Source organism: Seriola aureovittata, chromosome 6 (genome assembly GCF_021018895.1).
Source record: "Seriola aureovittata isolate HTS-2021-v1 ecotype China chromosome 6, ASM2101889v1, whole genome shotgun sequence".
Classification (NCBI taxonomy): Eukaryota; Metazoa; Chordata; class Actinopteri; order Carangiformes; family Carangidae; genus Seriola; species Seriola aureovittata.
This window is the reverse complement of record NC_079369.1, coordinates 9,353,039-9,371,782: the sequence shown is the minus strand read 5'-3', so window position 1 is coordinate 9,371,782 and position 18,744 is coordinate 9,353,039. Positions and strand designations below refer to the sequence as shown.

At 41.0% G+C, this 18,744-nt stretch overlaps 1 protein-coding gene across 1 annotated transcript in view; it reads left to right on the top strand.

Annotated features, from left to right (window-relative positions):
* Positions 1-18,744, top strand: part of notch2 (notch receptor 2) — a 46,356-nt gene that overhangs the window by 15,255 nt on the left and 12,357 nt on the right. Inside the window, 16 exon segments of the mRNA XM_056378246.1 lie at positions 9,978-10,252; positions 10,363-10,570; positions 10,735-10,868; positions 11,311-11,433; positions 12,387-12,620; positions 13,272-13,427; positions 13,523-13,708; positions 14,387-14,500; positions 14,674-14,787; positions 14,956-15,189; positions 16,899-17,009; positions 17,165-17,357; positions 17,755-17,900; positions 18,027-18,140; positions 18,267-18,383; positions 18,544-18,696. Coding sequence (XP_056234221.1) covers positions 9,978-10,252; positions 10,363-10,570; positions 10,735-10,868; positions 11,311-11,433; positions 12,387-12,620; positions 13,272-13,427; positions 13,523-13,708; positions 14,387-14,500; positions 14,674-14,787; positions 14,956-15,189; positions 16,899-17,009; positions 17,165-17,357; positions 17,755-17,900; positions 18,027-18,140; positions 18,267-18,383; positions 18,544-18,696 — 2,612 coding nt within the window.

Here is an 18,744-nt window from a genome sequence, read left to right as displayed (position 1 = left end):
GCACTTGCCTCTGTCTGGCCTGTCTCATCCCATCTGTGCTGTGCTGCTAGTCAAAAGGCTCATTGTGTAAAAATTTAATTACGTGTGTATTAGTCTTGTCAATATATTAAAGGAAGCCATTTGTAAGTAAACAGTCACTGTAGCCTTTTGGCTCAGACAAGCGTAATTATGTCACATGGATCACGCCTGGGGTCAGACTGAGTGTAACTTTAATTAAACCAACAATTAATATGACAGGCTCACATTAATAAGGGGCATCAATGCTGTCAACTGGTGCGACAGTTATGTTTCCTCTGAGTTTACAGTTAGCCAACTTGTTTTCAATGCTGAGTGTGGGAAGGAAGAACAAGAGCCATAATGTTAACTTTTTGCAGTTTATGTAATAACAAAAAACAATGTTCATAGATAATAAAGGTGAGGGCAGAATTGTTTTTGTTTGATATCAGTAAAGAAACAGCTCTACAGGGGAGATGAGGCCCTGTTTTGATTGGCAACAGAATGAGCTCCTGTGTATCTTTCTACAACTTGTCTCAAGTATCTTATTTGCAGATTTTCCATACATCCTGGAAACTCTGGAAAACAGAGCTTAGTAATAAGTATGTGTCTGTTTTCCATTGTTTAATTCCTTTTAGAGACTTTTTTAAGTTTTGCTATTTTTTAAGGGAGACAGAAAATGAAAAGGGAAAAGGAAAACCTTAGGTACCAGAGCTGTGTGCTTGCATACAGTACAGTGGCATTGTCTAATAATATGACAATGACAAAATGGAAATGGAAATTTTTACTTGCATGAAAAGATCAGGTTTCTCATTTTAGAAACGAAGAATGCTGTGTGAGTTAAAGTACATGGGAGAGGTCGACCTGCGGCCTTGCAGGGCAGGTTGCAGGGAAGCTGTCTAACCGGTGAAACTGCAAGCCGTCAGCTCTAGGTGTGAGAAAAAGGTGTGTGCTGTGAGTGTGTCTCTACCTGGATTTGTGCATGTCACAAGTTTGCATGCTAGGTATTTGTAACTTACATCATTGCTGAGGGGACACAAGTACTGTTTCATGAGGTATTGGCTAAGGGCACAGAAACATTGTTAGCAGGCCACAGAGGATTCCTAACACTTACATGGAGTCTGACTCAGTGAGTTAATACCTGAGCAGAGAGAGTGAGACTACATGCATTATGTTGTCCAAACTCTATTTTCCTCAAGAACAAGATGTCTTTGTCTGCTGTAAGGCTATGGTGCAAACTGATTAACTCTCCCTCCCTCCCTCTCCCTCCCTCTCAGTGCCTCTTTTTTCTCCTGTCTCTTTTTTTCTCTTGTAGTCACTGTCATGACTTTATGTATTTAAAAAAAAAAAGCTTTTCTTAAGAGTGAGGACTGAGAGTTACTGTGTTGTGTAGACCTGCTGCCTGTTTGATCTGACAGGTAGAATTTGCCTGCTGGGCAGACAAAGGAAGAGAAAAGGCCAAAAGAAAAGAGGATGTCTATTTTCAGGTAATTTGAGGAGGAATACCTCGGAGCACAACTCCTTACTAATGATGAGAGAGCAGCGCTAGGGGGGGAAGGGAGACGAGGGAGAAGCAGAGCGGAGAGAGGAGTGTAATTTCCCTCTTGCTACGCCTCCTTCATCAAACTGTCACTCATCCATCCATACCTCAGTCCCTCCCACTGCCTCAGGGATTTAGATGCCTCTGGACACAACTCACCTGGCCTCTTAATCCTTTTCCCACAACCCTACACTCTTTTCATTACAGTCTCTTCTACTACTTTATTTTTGTTTAATCATCAGTCCACTTGCCTCTGCCATTATTTTTCAGGTCTTCACCTTTTACCTTTTATTATAGTCATACTTGCTCCATCTTCCATTCATATCTGTGTGTTTGTAGAGCTTTGTTTAAGACCTTTTGCGCTCACTTTAGTTCTCTGTCAGTGTCAGCCACATTGTGTCACCTCGCAGAAACCTGTGTTATGATTATACTGCATGTCCACATCTCCTCTCAAAGTCTTGTGGCAGAGGAAAGAGAGAGATGTTTTACACCTCCACAGCAGAAACAACACCCCATCTATATGACACAAATACACACATTTGTTGGGGCAGCTCTGGCTCAGGACGTAGAGCGGGTTGTCCACTAATGGGAAGGCCTGCAGTTTGATTCCCAGATACTGAACCCCAAATTGCCCTCGATGTAACAGTGGTGTGTGAGAAGCGCTAAATGTGTGGGGGAAAAAAACACTGTATGAATATGTGTGTGAATGTAGCTTGACATATAAAGCTCTTTGAATGGTCGATAAGACTAGAAAGGGCTGTATAAGTGCAGTCTTTTTACCGTTTACACTCGCTCACAGATTTGGATTAGGTATATGATCCAAACTAAAGTCAACACATGATGGAATAGGAAATTGGAATTGGAACCCACGGCAGTGATTTCCTGGTCTCGCCCTCCAAAATACTTATCTCCTTCCCACAGCCCGGCCCACTGCACTGTAGATGTGGTTGAGACTGGAACCACAATGATAAGAGTTTCTTTGTGTAAATGCTTGTGTATATACTCTGGCTCTGTGTGTGTCTCTGGATAGTCAGGGGCACCTTGAGCCTGAGGCAAGTTCACATGCTGGCACAGAGAGGTGTGAGGTTCAGTTAACATGTTACATTCATTAAGATTACTCTGATTATCGATTAATCAGTTTTTTTATTGTTGAATTGATTCATTGTTTATTTTTGAAACGTTATTGTCACAATTTCACAGAGCCCAAGATTAAGTTTTCAAATTGCTATTTATGTCTAATCACCACCCACAAGCTGAAACCAGCAAATATCTTGCATAGTTGTTTAAGTAACTTAAAAAAGCAATCAAATACTAAAGGTGTCAGTTAATTTTCTGTTAGTTAACTAATTGATTAATTGATTGATCCTTTCAGCACTAATGCCAGCTCACTAGACTGAAAGAGGTGAACATGGCATGCTGTCAATGGTTGCTAGGCTTTGACGCTGTCTTTGAGGGTTACAGTGATACAAGAAACAGACACTCAGACAAACAAAAACAAAACAATAAAGGGTAAAACACACAAACAACACGCTGCTTGGAGGCGTGGAGATTCAAACCCCACTCTCAGAAAGAGGAAGCCTTACAAAACAGTGGGGAATGTAGCAACCAGACCATAAACCCACATACAGTGAGGTGATAAGTGGCTCTCTGTCACACATTGATGGTGACACCATGGGGTCAAAAGTACCTCAGTTTTGTCATAAGGTCACACAATCTTCCTTCATGTAGAGTCTCTGACCAGTGTGAGTTTGGTTGGTTGAGTATCTTTTAAAAATCAGTCGTTAATGCACCAGCAACTTCTATCAATTAAATGTAATTAAATTTGAATTCCATTTAAAGTGTTTAGGAGACAAACATCAATGAAATACATCAAAGAGCCATAAAAACACTTTTAAAAACACGTAAAAGAATCTATACTTGGTAAACAAATGCAATTTAGTTATCACGTGATCCCAATAGGACTATATTCTATTCCAACTATATTCTTTTCTGTTACAGATTTCTAAATCAGTCAGTGGTTGTCTATGCATAGCGTAGACCTAGATATGGAACTTTTATAGGCCAACAGACCCAAAGTTGGAGAGTCCACTTTAAACAACCACACAAGCAGGATAATGAAAGAACAACATAGAGAGACGGTTAGAAGAATCTTTCAGAGAGAAAATGGGTCCCGTGCTTCCTCAGATGACTCTTTATGAACATGTTTCTAAACACAGCCTGAGATTTTACCACATGGTCCTAGTTTAGACTCCACCCTGCTATGCACTCCTTTATTCTGTCTACACTGATGCTTTTTAGTCTGGCTGCCTGGCTTCCTTCACTCTCAAAATGTCTCGCTCTCATTACTTTTCTTGCTTTTACTTCCACCTCATTGTGCTCTTGTCACTGTACCCGCCTTCCTCTTTTTTGCTATTAGTTTGTGTAACTTTGACATCACTCTCACACCTCCCCCTGCCTGCTTTGTCTTTGATGATATTTTTTGCTGCCTCTGCTCTTCGCTATGAAAATGAGAAGAAAAAAAAGACTATGCTGAGAAGCGTTGAAGCCTGCCAAAAATCCAACTCACAAAAAGTACATTGCTTCTAACGATTATTGAAGTAATAGATTCATAGTTTCCATCCCCCGAAAAAGAACCCATAATTTAACCTTTTCCTCTTAAGTTTAGGTTCATTTTATTTTTCCACTGGAGAACAGACCTCTTCTCATCTGTGGCACCCTCTGATCTATGGGCCTAACTGGGTACACTACTGCTAGTGTCTCACTGCAAGACCTGTTTCACGGTGTGGCAATGTGGCAAAGACCTGGCACAACTCACTGTCATTCTGTGATAGTGCCAGTAGCCTCTTTGGGATGTCTGAATTCTGCCATAATCTCACCAAAGCGGTGGTGGCTTGAGGTGGTGGTGTTACTGAGAAACATTTTACATTTCTGTTTGTATTTAGTTTCTATTCTTTTAGATCGACTGTGCATGATAGTTATTGAAAACAGTAATGGAGACTGCATGTGAGATTGGAAGGAAGTAGAAAGGCTTTAGTCAGCTGCCCACGCGTACACAACTGTAGGGCTCTTTTCTTCACCTTTTTGCTTTAGTTCAGTTCTTATCTATTACTTCAGTTCTTTTGTATATACACTCATATCAGTAGTTAACAGCATGCACAGAAAAGTTGTCAGAGTATTGAATGTGGACTCTGAGTGTAAGTAGAACAGATTGGGTTACACACTGGTGTACCCCAACTATTGAGATATGTGAGCGCTCTCCAACCAGTCTTAGGAGCTCGTCAAGCAGGCTCCACCCTTCACCTTTGAGGTCTAGAAAGTGCTTCCCTGTCTTCTGGGTCTGATATGACTGTGAGAGTCCATCTCAGCTTATCATTCATGTGGTCCAATGTCTCCAGAAAGTTTTTGATTCACACATAATATGAAGAGTTTGGTCTCAGGTAATGGCTCACACTAGTCATTGCTTTGAGCATCAGAGATTCTGCATACATTTGCCATAATCTGTATATCAGTATTAGAAAATTGTAATTATGATTGTGCCATGTTGCCCAGTCCTGGACCAGTTTTGTGATTTGAACTTGCTCCAGACTTTTGGGTCTTTTAAAGTTGCAGTTATTGTCTAAATGGCAGCAGATCTTATTAAAGGAACTACTCCATCCAACTCGAGCATCCTGAAGTTCACACTTCTTAAAATGATCCACTGTTTGCTACAATTTGGTAAACCCAGGGTCCTTTGTTCCTGGTTTTCCTCCACCACTAAGCTAGCAGCGTAGTCATGCATAGAAGCAAAAGTAAAGAGAGTTACGTGTTCTGCATTTGACGTGCGATGTCCATACATGCAAACACAGGACTACGTTACAGTGAATAGACCACCTATGCTCCAGCCAAGACAAGAAATGATCCAGGGATTGAAATGTGAGCTGGTTTATGCTCTCCCTCTTTTTCTCTCACATTGTTGCTCTGTGATGGCTGCAGGGGGAGAGCATGATGGAGTTATTAAGCGTCGCTGAGACTAGAATAGCAACTGGAGGAGGAGGTGGTGTTGGAGTTGTAGTTGGGGAAAGGAAGGTGGAGAGGTAGGAGGAGAGAATTGGCACAAAAGAAAGGGGGAATGAGCGATTGGGGATGGGAGGAGAATGAGGGACCGGGAGCCCGGGACATAGGAATTAGGAATGGAGGAGGTGGGGAACATTACATGAGTGAGTGAGAATCAGTCCACCCCTCTCTGCACATTGAAGCCCCTACGGCCAGCCAGGACAGGCAGAGGTCAGCATGAGGTAGTGGAGGAGGGAGAAAATGAAGGACAGAAGGGGTGCAGAGAGAGAAGGGGGGTGGGGTGTGTGAGAAAGGGGCGCTAATGTGAACCAGCTGTAGAAACCCGACACTTCAGAGTGGGTTAGAAATGAGAGGTGGAGGAGTGAGAAACGGAGGGAAAGAAGGGCTGCAGGAAACTACACAGAGTTAGAGAAGGATGGAGAAAAGAGGAGGGAAAAAAAGTCCACATGGAGCAAAACAAAGAATCCCATAGATGAGTTTGGCTGCAGAAACCCTCTCTGCTGTTTTGTTCATGAAAGCTGAGCTGACTGTGTGTGTATAGGTGTCAATGTGCATTTGAGTGCAAATTCAAGCTTGTGTTCTGTAGTGTGTATGGAAATTTGTCAGAAAAATCAGACAGCTTCCTGTGTTGTACTCAGCGACAGACTAGTGTGTCAATGTGTTGGGTTATCTCTTCCTCAGTGAGTCACCACTCCCTGACAATAATGTGAATCATGCACAGCCATGTCTGATTGCCTTAGGCTCTAGTGATACAGCCACAGGCTAATAATGAGCTCTCTATCTGGCAATGAAACCTGAAGGACAGGGTGGTATCGTTTCCTGACGCCATGGCATTTGGTTCTGTCAACACTGGTTAGATAGCAGCGATTGAAATTGATAGAGCTTACTGTGCATTTCTCCTGTCAGCACTTTTGAATTTTTACTAAAATCTTTAAGTAGCAAATTAGTTTTGAAGGGTGGTGTTGAGTTGCAAGACAACTTTGCAACAGAAATTATAGCACCTGTGAGTTATTTTCTTGTTAGACTAGTGATAAGTTCTATTTAATGCAACAAAAAAGTGTCACTTGCAAACAAAGCCATATTTTAATTCCAAACTCATAAGCCTGTCAATTAGGCTAAACATTACAACAAAGCACACGTTTTAAATTTCCCCTCCTCTCTCTGAAGTCAGCATTCTCGACTTTGCAAGTACGTCTCATATTCCCTATAGTTTTAACAGTGAAAATGTGTGAATTGTTCCCAGTGAAATGTAAACCTGGCATTAACCTGGACACGGTGTTCTTTGTGTGTCAGCCTGCTAATGTGATGTATGTCACAGGGCAGAGGGCTGTGTCATTACTCTGGGAGAGGGGGGAGAGGTCGTCCAGGAGAAAACAGAGGAGTCCTAATTCCCAGGACGGCTGTCGTGTTGTGATATCATGACCAAGCTGTGTTTTTGTTTTAGTAGTGGGGAGGGACATCTTTGTGTTTGTGTTTGTGTTTGTGTTTGTGTGTGTGTGTGTGTGTGTGTGTGTGTGTGTGTGTGTGTGTGTGTGTGTGTGTGTGTGTGTGTGTGTGTGTGTGTGTGTGTGTGTGTGTGTGTGTCTGTGTGTGTGTGAGTGTGTGAGTGAGTGTGTGAGTGAGTGTGTGAGTGAGTGTGTGAGTGAGTGAGTGTGTGTGTGAGTGTTGCGTATAGGTGTGTAGGGGTATGTAGGGGGTTTCAGTGCAGACATGCTGATATATGGATGCAGATAGGAAAGAGGGAGGATGGCCATGGCTAATCTGACAGGGTTGAGGTGAAGCGGGATGCAGTTTGTATTTTCTTTGAAGATCTGATATCACTAATCTACCATCTTGTTTATCTGTTCATCAGCACCACGAGTGTCTGCAAATAGAGGTTTTTAGGGAGATACACTGTGTATTTAAAGATAAGGCTGGCATTATTTGATGTTTTGCTATTGTCAACAAATCCCATGCAAAGACCCAAAACAATGTCTTAGTCTGACAAAGTACTTTCCAATGTCCCCTGCCTCTCTATGCCTAAACCATAAATCTTTAAGTTAAGTTTATACTTTCATGTTTAAATAAAGTTTTATGGAAATTCTACTGAGCTTGAGTAAATTATGCATTTCTTGAGGATGATTTTCGGGCTTTGGCTACACAGACAATATTTATTACAACTAGGATCAATGAATTTGTTGACAACAAGAAAAATAATAAATACTGCTATACCTGCCCTTTACTTGAAGATGGTAAATACATTGACGTCATAGTAAACTTATCTCAATCTAGTCCAAACAAATTGTAAATTATAAAAAAAAAGTATGGACACATTGCACAATATGTTTATTCATTTAAATGAATAAACACTAGTTTGTGTACATATCAGTGCATTTGATAAACTGTACATTTGTGAACTAAATATCTTAGAGTGGGAATTTGTTATATGTTGTTTGTCATATTTGAAGAGACAGTGGGTGACTCACACATCATACCAGGCAGCCGTATCAAATGTGTTTGATCTGTGAAACTGCTGTCTGGCATGATTCATGACTCTCCTACTTTCCCATGCGCTCACGACCTAATATCTTCAAGCTGCTTTGGGGTGGAGTGGCCAATAATAAATAAAAGTTAGTAAGCATGAGACTGACTTTCAAATAATTCTCATCTCCACTGATTTGTCTCCATTTCATATGACTCATAACATTTATTCTGCTCTCTTCCCTTTATGTTTTTACAAGTTACAGGTCTGTATATTTGTAAAATAAACATATTTTTCATTTGGAATTAGTGTATTTGTTGCCTGTGAATATGAATAAGTGTGTCAGGTACCGTGTGCTGTATTTCTGTACTCCTATTATGTTACCTGAGTCCCTCTAGGGAGGCTGGATTAGAGGCCTGTGTAAGAGGCAGCAGGTTGCTCAGTCGCCCACAGTCCCCAGACAACGTGTCTGCCATGTGCCATACACACACTCAGAATGTCACAGGCTGATCAAAATAGCATACACAGGAAATTACCTGACCATGATCATTTTTGCTCAGTAACAAAATAAAACCCCTCACCAGGTACTGTCATACATAGAGAAGTGGTGAGTGAAAGTGGGAGGGACTGAGAAAAAACTGAGGAATAGAAAGTGACGAAGGGAACATGGTCTCTGATGAGATCCCTAGTGGACACATTGTGAAATATTGCAATTTCCTACCCACTGCTCAGCACGCAGCTGAATCACTGTACTGACAAAGAAGAGAAATCGAAAGAAATGTGTGATGAATAAGCAGAGGGAAAAACAACCACATGATTTGTAGACCAAATGTGGTAATAAGTCAGTAGATGTGCTGCTTTTCTTTCAGTCTTATAGTCACTATACAGTTCTTTGTGAACAACTGGCAGTTGTCAAGAGTTCCTCACTTACTGTATATAGATTATGATGGATATAGATGTAGATTGATATATAGATTATGGCATTATCTGTTGGCAGGAATATTGTTTTTCTATTACTTTGCCCAGCCCAAATAATTGCTGATGCTTTCTGCTTGTTGTTTTTAGTTTCTACCAGGCTTCAGTCAACAACTTCCAGATGACTCCACCTCACATCCTTCTGCTTTTGAACTTCTTCTTTGCCATCACTGACCCCAGTTTAACCCTCCACTAAGCTCAGCTTCCCCCTTTTCTCTTAGCAGGACTCATGGGGCAATAGCTCCGGGTTCAGAGCAGTTTGTTCAGTATCAATAATGGAAAGGTTAATGGTTCAATTCCTGTGTCATCTTAACAGCATGTTAAATATCCTTAAGCATGATGCCAAAACCCCAACTCCTTCTGTCCAGCAGCTCATGGCCTTATGAATATGTGTGTGTGTGTGTAAACTGTTGAGCATGAGGCTTAACACTGTAAATAGCTTCATATGTTAATATGAAAAGACACTAAATGGATGCAATCCATTCAGCATTTACCATATGGTTTGATATTTGGACTAACTGAACAACTAGTTTCTCTTTATACATAACCACACATTTTGCTAATACTCCTACTTAGGGATGTGGTTTCCCACATAATGTTCAGATCATTATACGGCACTGGCAAGACCTTGTATTAGACAGTGGTGTTTACTTGCACAGGTTCATTAGTGTCTTTGATGTGTGTGCTACAGGACTACAGGACTTCTTAGCTATCAATGCTCTCACCAGCATTTGTCTGATGTGGTTACATGCATTACATGCACCTGACTGAAACTCACTCTTTTGTTTTGTTTGTTTGTCTCTCCCTCAAGCACACACACATACATATTTGTTTGCTTAACTCATCTTTCAACTTTATCGTCTGCATTGACGTGTGATTAGCTTCAAACCCTGGTGTGTCCCTGGTGTGTGCATGTCTCATCACTGTTTTGTGTGTTTTTGTGTGTTTGTCCAGGTGTGCCCCTGGCTTCCTGGGTGAGTATTGCCACCACAAGGACCCTTGTCAACCTGGCTACTGCCTGAATGGAGGTAACTGCTCAGTGTCCATGTCAGCTGGTGTACCTGTACCAGGCAGTGCCACCTGCACCTGCCCTCTTGGTTTTACTGGACAGCACTGCCAAACTCCCCAGAACTCTACGTGTTACCCGAACAACCCCTGTGCCAATCGTGGTGACTGCACCCTGCTCTCCCTGGACAAGTACAAGTGCGAGTGTGCCAGAGGATGGACAGGTGAGACAATGTCCCTCTCTCAGGTGTTTGAAACAAGGGCAGGGCTGTCTGAAGGATAGCTAAAGTACTAATGCTTGTCTATTTGTCTTCTCCCTCCTCTACATTCTCAGGACCGCGGTGTGAGCATGAAGACAGCTGTCTATCTAGTCCCTGTGCCAATGGTGGAAAGTGCAGCTGTCCGTCTGCTGGTAGCTACACATGTTCCTGTCCTCCAGGCTACACAGGTCCTCGCTGCCTTAATGACACAAATGAATGTGCCGCCACACCCTCTATATGCCAGAATGAAGGATTTTGCGTCAACACCCCTGGCTCATACAAGTGAGAATCTTATTGTAACCCAATTGGGTAATTGTCTGGGCAATTTGAACTACTACAATGTGACTACTAGAAAATAACAGAATATTTAGTTTGAAACAGATGTCCACTGGCAAGACTGAATGAAATAAAATGAAAAGAAACTTACTCTTTACTCATTACTACAGGTGTAACTGTGCCCCGGGGTTTACGGGCCGACACTGTGAAAGCTCATACATCCCGTGCTCTCCTTCACCTTGCCTGAATGGAGGCACCTGCCACCAGAACTCTGAAACCAGCTATTCGTGCCACTGCCTTCCAGGTAGGAGGATTCAAATTCTGAAAGACTAAATCTCTGTTCATCTTTTTTAAGCTCAAACTGAATATGAAACAGGACGGCATTGAAGAGAAATAGAAATTTAAGATAATAAAATTAAATGAAGGTAGAGAAAAGAAGTGACACTGTAACCGATATTTATCTCTAAATCAATGTAGCTTTGAGTTTCAAAATAGTTACATTATGTTGTTTGAGGTGCAAACAGTCTGATCCTGTTGGCAGATACACTGTGCTGTCACTTTGCTGCAGTTTGCAAGTAGACACAACAGACACGCACACAGCTTGTGTTTATACACTACCAGGACATGAATACATATGTACACCAGAGGATATCATATTAAAATCTATGTATTGTATTTTATCTTCCCAATGGACACTTAATTAAAACGATGAATAATTCAATTAATATTTCTTTCATTTGTTCAAGGTTTCAATGGGACTAACTGTGAGAACAACATTGATGACTGCCCCGGTCATCAGTGTGCCAATGGAGGAACCTGTATGGATGGAGTCAACACCTACAACTGTCAGTGCCCTCCAGAGTGGACTGGTAAGGGATTTATGTGTATGATTGTTTGTTTATGTGTTCCCATGACCACTATTATACTATGTGTTCGACCACCATGGCTGTTGTTTTCATTGTAGTACAGTATGTAGAGTTACCATCCCATTGCATGTTGAAGCTTTAAAAAAGCAGTATTAGTATTACCGTTATTATTATTATATTAAAGCAGTATTTTATACATGCTCATAGGCGGAATATCTCACATGTGTTATGCAAAACCTGTTTTAACAAGGTTTTTGTATACCTGCTTAAAAAAGTTGTGTGGCTTTGCAGAATATTCTGTCATCTGTCACATTTTTAAGATGAAACCCACAGCAGATGATTTGCCTCTGTAACCTTTCATTTTCTATACTTCACACCCATATCATTAGGAAATGGCTTATCTGCTGTTGAGCCCTCATTTCTTTGTGTGCCGGTTGAGCAGTGAGGTGAAATAAATGTCCTGTGATCAGCGATAATAGCTTGCATTACTTCATGTTGTCTGTTTTGATACCATACTTCCTACCATTCTTCTGATGTCTTTCACTGTATTTCTGAGGCTTGTATGCTATACAAGGTGTCTCTCTGCTAACACACGCGTGGCATACGCAAGCTTTCCGTTTACAAGACAAATATGCATACATCAGCTTCCTTGAGCCAGTCTGAGTTTATGTATCACTAATCCAACCAGGGGAAGCAAAGCCAACATGATGCTGGAGCAGGGTATTTAAAAATTGCCACTGTGGATAAATAATGTTCTTAAACTGTACGTTTTCCATGTATGCAAAAACAGAGCTTTCTAAATAACATGGAAAACATCTAAAAAATCTAAAAAATGTTTTATTTCTCTACAAGAAACCCATGAGGTTACCCACTGAGTTATGTTGTAGCCTGCTATTAACTTCATTTGTTTAATTTTTCTCCCTCCACTCTATGTCCTCTTCCCTGCCCCTCCACAGGTCAGCATTGCACAGAGGATGTGGATGAGTGTCGTCTGCAGCCAAACACCTGCCAAAATGGTGGTACCTGCAGCAACCTCATCGGTAGCTACGTCTGTGTGTGCGTTAACGGCTGGAGTGGCCCCGACTGCTCTGAAAACATTGATGATTGTGCTACAGCTGCATGCAGCCCAGGCTCCACATGCATCGACCGCGTTGCATCTTTTATCTGTGTCTGCCCTCATGGAAAGACAGGTGGGCCAATAGTGGGAAACCACATGCAGACATTTTTATATCAAACTCTAAAATACATTCAAGATATAATGTGGATCTCTGCCATAGTTCCATACTTCCCTTTAGATATTATGTTATTGTTTATAACAGTAGAAAGTAAACAAAAAATCCAAACAGCTGTAAGATATACAGAATAATAAATAAGTATTAGTCTCTACACTGAAACTTTATATTGACATAGATCACTTACCGTTGAAAGAGTTTTTAATCGTAGGGGACAGTATTCTGTGGAAAAAGTCTAACCAGAACTGATGGTTTCCTAAGCAGATCATTTCTCTGTATTCATCAAAACTTTTTCCTCAAGGAAAAGGCACTGAATGTACTCCATGTCAAACAGTCAAATCCACTAATTATACCACAAAATAGATTTGCACTTCCAGCCTATTGATTAGTGACACATTCCTAGTTTTGGATTAAGCATTGCTGTAAAAAATAAACCTCTCTGTAGCTAAAAATTTGCATTGAATTTGTTTTTCTCTGAACAGGGCAATATCATATATTGGAGATTCTCTGGAGACATTTTTGTCCCACCACAAATTTTATTCCCATTTTATTCAAATGGGTGAACATATTGTTTTTACTCATACCTTGCCAATACGTTATTCTTTCCAGGTTTGCTGTGCCATAGAGATGACGCCTGTATCAGCAATCCCTGTAGAGAGGGCTCTCATTGTGACACCAACCCCATCAGTGGCATGTTCAACTGTAACTGTCCACCTGGATATGTAGGCAGCACCTGCAACATCGACAGAGACGAATGCAGCATTGGTGAGAAAGAATGCAACCCCTCTTAAACTTCTGTACATACAAAACATCAATTTGCTCAGTTCACAAAGTTCAAACCCTTTCCTCTTCATCCTCAGGTACCAACCCTTGTGAGCATGGTGGTCAGTGTGTGAACACTGATGGCTCCTTCACCTGTAACTGTGTTAGGGGTTACGCTGGGCCGCGCTGTGAACAAGATGTCAACGAGTGCGCTTCAAGCCCCTGCCAGAACGATGGCACATGTCTGGATCGCATTGGGGACTACACCTGCATCTGCATGCCTGGTACATTTGTGTAGAAAATATAGATTACCTTACATTTTAACCGATTTCAGCAGACATCCAGATAAACTAAATTGTCCCTCTTTGTGAGTGTCATTGTTTTGTTGTTAGGATAAGATTTAGTGGATAACAATACAATGTTAATTACTAGAAAGCAGTCAGAGAAGGCGTGACTCCACCAAGGCACAATCCTCTAAATTTGTTTTAGTAATTGTAGAAAAAATTTAATTTGCATCTAAATCCGGATGTTCCAGATCTGGATCAAAGTGCACGAGATGGACAATGAAGCCATTCATGTGCCACATTCTTTCCATTCAAGGAAGTGCATTAGTTCATGAGAGAACAGTGAACATGTATTTAGAAAAACAATCTTGCAGTGTTTAAAATATAAATATATACACATAACATATATACTTTAAAATTTCTCTAATCTGATCCACACAAGAAATTGTTTTGTGTTCGATAGCTTAACTGAAGTCTCACTGAAAAAGCTTGACATTTTCTTTTTGGATATGCAACAACTGGTAGAGGTAATAACTTAAGCAGCTGACACTTATAAGTGTAAATAACCTGTTCAGAAATTGCAAAGAAATGGGACTGGAAACATAATCTCCTTAGCCAAAGTTACTTTTAAGAATTGAAGAAATTATTATAAAAATTATTTTTTATCCATTTGTGCAGGATTTGAGGGGACTCATTGTGAGATAGAGGTAGATGAGTGTCTCAGCTCCCCCTGTCTGAACCAGGGTAAATGTCTGGACCAGGTCAGCCGCTTTGTCTGCGAGTGCCCAGCAGGTTGGTACACATGAAGCTTTATTTGATATTTTTTCTGTTTAATTTCTGTCCGCTCAAAGTGAAAATGAGTTTGCTAATGTCGTCCTAACTGTTGAAACTGTTCTTTACTGTATTTAATGCATTTCTAATGTAATGTTACTATGTTCATCATGTTGTTCTATGTTCTGTTTCAGGCTTCAGTGGTGAAATGTGCCAGATAGACATTGATGAGTGCTCCAGCACACCTTGTTTAAATGGGGCCAAGTGTATCGACCGACCCAACGGATATGATTGTGAATGTGCTGAAGGTAAAAGAGAATAACTGTATCATGCCATAAGACTGTGAAATTGGTAGGGTGCATTACATTAAACCCCAAATCCTGTTTGACCAGAAAATAATAATAAAAAATAGTCACATGGTAGGTGATGCAATAGCTTTGGTTATTTTTCTAAGAAGATTTTTTTTTCCCCCACAGGCTTCACTGGTCTACTTTGTGAAGAGAACATAAATGACTGTGTACCAGAGCCATGCCATCATGGTATGTGTAAAGATGGCATCGCCACCTACTCCTGTGAGTGCTATGCTGGATACACAGGCTCCATCTGTAATATCCAGGTCCATGAGTGCCACAGCAACCCCTGTCAGAACCGAGGACGCTGCGTCGACCTGGTCAATGCTTACCAATGTAACTGCCCACAAGGAACTTCAGGTAAATACTTGGTGTGCTAAAAACTATTGCCTGTGTAGTGAGACGGTAACTTGCTGGGCCAGATGGTTTGTTACAACCATCTGAGAATGCTTCATTAGATTCCAGTTTGGAAAAGGGCAGGTGTTTTTAAAAAATACATGGTAGGTGATTGGATGAACCATCTGTCTATCACCATCTATCATGGGCTAAGTTTAACCAATCAGATTATGCATCCTTCCTATTTTCACTAACAATGGAGCAAGTTGGTAAATCAAACTCCTGCCAAAGCCAGTCAGAAGAAGTGCAAAAACATCTTTTCCATCAAGAAAAGCCTTCAGTGCTGTTCTTTGCTCTTCTTTCTTTCTTGAAGAAATACTCTCCAGCCATTGTAATTAACCAACAGTAGCTCCTCACTGTCGTCACACCTAAGACATGCCTGTAGCTGCCAGTAGTTCCTCCCTCATAGGACTCTGATTGGTCCAAATCACTGTGGTTCGCCCACAAGCGAATAGCTTGGAGCCTGGAAAGATGAATTTTTCCTTGTGAGAAATCCAGCTGCCTCGCAAGTTTAGTCAGACATGTGGAGGAGACACGATGAAAGCAGATGTTCAACAGCTCTGGGAGGGAAGCATTATTCATTGAGAAAAAGTTAGCTTGCGTGAATACAGACAGTGAAAGAAGTCACTCTGAACCACCCATTAGACCATTAGATTAGTACTGATGCAAGTGATGTACAGGTGAATGGAATCATCAAAATGGTTAGAGCACTTTTTCATCTGTATTTTATCTGCCTTACAAGCCAGAGGCCTCCTTGTATCTTTCATAGTCTAGTACAGTATGAGCCACATTCTTTAAGTAAAGCCCTGCTCTGCTTGACCTGTGTGACAGTTTGTTTCTCACACTTCACTGAAGTGTAAATTAGCTCTACAGAATCTTTTTTGAAAGAATTTGAATATGAGCAAGCGATTCTAAATAATCTGTTGTTGTTGATGAGCTCCTGGGAGTTTTCTTGAGTTGAGAGAACAGCTTGAATTGAATGTAAAGACCCCCATCCCCCACATCTCAGCTTCCTGTGTAGCTTTCAGTGTATTGTAAAGTGTAGAGCATTCGACATGTGTGTTAACAGTCACAAGTCTGGGTCGATCGGTGCTACCTGACATTGCTCTGTGGATTAGTAAGATCAGTTCAGTACATTGTATCACCCTGAGGCCTGGTACTGGAGTCTGTACTGTACTCATTTTACCAACATGGGCATCAGATCACCCTGTCAGGTCTCACTTTCAGGTTTCATGCCTTCACTTCCCTTTCTTTGATGTGCCTTGTTCTCTCACTGTCCAGTTTTCTCTTCTCTCTCTCTTTCTGTTCCTCCTCCTTTCCCTCTTTCTTGCTTTCTCCCACTTAAAACAATTTGTGCCTCTCATGTCAGTTGCCTATGTCATACTTGTATTCATCTGCTGTATTACAGGTCTGTCTCCATTTTTGTTAACATTTCCCACTTCTTGCCTAACTTCATTTATATGGAGTCTTACTCCCCCCTGGTGGCAATTAAGTTTTTTTTACTTGACATTGCTTGATCTACTTCACCTCTAATACAATTCCTTACAAACTTCAGCCAAAAGTGATGTGAGAGGGTTTTTTGTTGTGCTACTTTTAAATTATACAGTCAGATAAAATGAAGCATATAATCCCACTATTGTTACTCTATAAGAGAAATTTCATTTTCTCCTCAGGGGTAAACTGTGAGATCAATGAAGATGACTGTGCCAGCAACCCCTGTGAGTACGGAGAGTGCCAGGATGGCATTAACGAGTACAAATGTGTGTGCGCCCCAGGATATACAGGTATATTTTGCTAAATTCCAGTAAAATCAATGTTATAACAGCATAAAATGTTTCAAAAATGAAGCAAGTTACCATAACAAAAATATTTAGATTAATACATCAATCAAATGTGTGCTTTTGATACATCCAATTCCCTTTCAATTGCTCTTTAACAGGAGTTAAATGCAATGTGGACATCAACGAGTGTAACTCAAACCCATGTATGAGTGGCGGAACCTGCTTGGACAAGGTCAACGGGTTCCTCTGCGTGTGCCCACCCAGCACACATGGCCCTCTGTGTCTCTCTGGGACAGATCACTGTGCTCCTCAGCCTTGTGTGCATGGAGAATGTATTGAACAGCAACATGAGTATGTTGACCTAATACTGCTGCTCTGAGGTTTTTTGTTTTGAGATGCATCTGTTCTTATTAAATAAAATCCAATTCAATAAAGATCCGTTAGGTTAAGCAACAGTTGGGCCAACAGCCAAGTAATTTTCCCCATCCCTTTACTCTGTTTAGATGTTGAGGCCCCTTGCAGTTGAGAAATTCCTTCCAGCTTGCCTTGCTTTCCAAATTTGCCCCTGCTCAACATTAAAACTATAGTATCAGCACAACTACTTATATATGATTATATTATATATAATTATATAACAATCTAAGTATTAGATTCTTGAACTGCTAGAACAGCCTGCTGTTTGTTATTATGCTGTTTTATTGGCTAATTTCAAATTTTAAATTTGTGCTTACCTTTCCTTTGTGTAAAGGTACCGCTGTGAGTGTGAAGCTGGCTGGGTGGGAAAGCACTGTGAGCAGGAAAAGGATGAGTGCCAGCCCAGCCCGTGCCAAAATGGTGGTACCTGTCTTGACCGACATAATGGCTACACGTGTGTGTGCCAATCTGGATTCAGAGGTAATAACACTAATAATAATTTTGTGTTTCAGCATAGTATCTTTAAAAACTTATTACTGAGAAATCAATAGAAGAAATGGCACTAAATTTAAAAAAAGAAATCTTTAACCTCTCCTCTCTCATTAGGTGTGAACTGTGAGAAGAACATAGATGAATGTGCATCTGGGCCCTGTCTAAATCAAGGCTTTTGTATAGATGGAGTCAACAGTTACATCTGCCAATGTAGTCTGCCATTCACGGGTTAGTGGAACCACATTTCCACCTGCAATAGCAGTATTTATAGTGTCCCCTTGAATATCATTTTAGCAAAGATTTTCATTTTCATGTTTATCATCATTGATGAAAATGTGTGCAATGTCAAAATAGGTAAACACTGTGAGGTGGAACAGGTCCCATGTGCCTCTCATCCATGTGAGAGGGGAGTGTGTCATCCATCAGTCGACTACACCTCTTACACCTGTCGGTGTCCAACTGGTTGGCAAGGTACGTATTTATCAAGACACTGGGCTTTTATGTGTCTGGCTGATTGAGTTGGTGATGTGGGAAAGAGGGAAACAGTGTGCCTGAGAGCAATCATATCCACTGTTATCTATTACTGCTGAATTGCTCCTGTACTAATGTTTGTTTGTTCAAAATTGTGTAGGTCAGCGCTGCAGTGAGGATATGAATGAATGCAAAAACAGCCCATGCAAAAATGGTGGTGAATGCATTAACAGCCAAGGCAGCTACACGTGTAAATGTCCATCTGGATACAGCGGACACAACTGTCAAACAGACATTGATGACTGCTCACCCAGTGAGTTTCTCCTTAGCTAATTCTGTCACGTTGTTAGTGGCTGTAGAG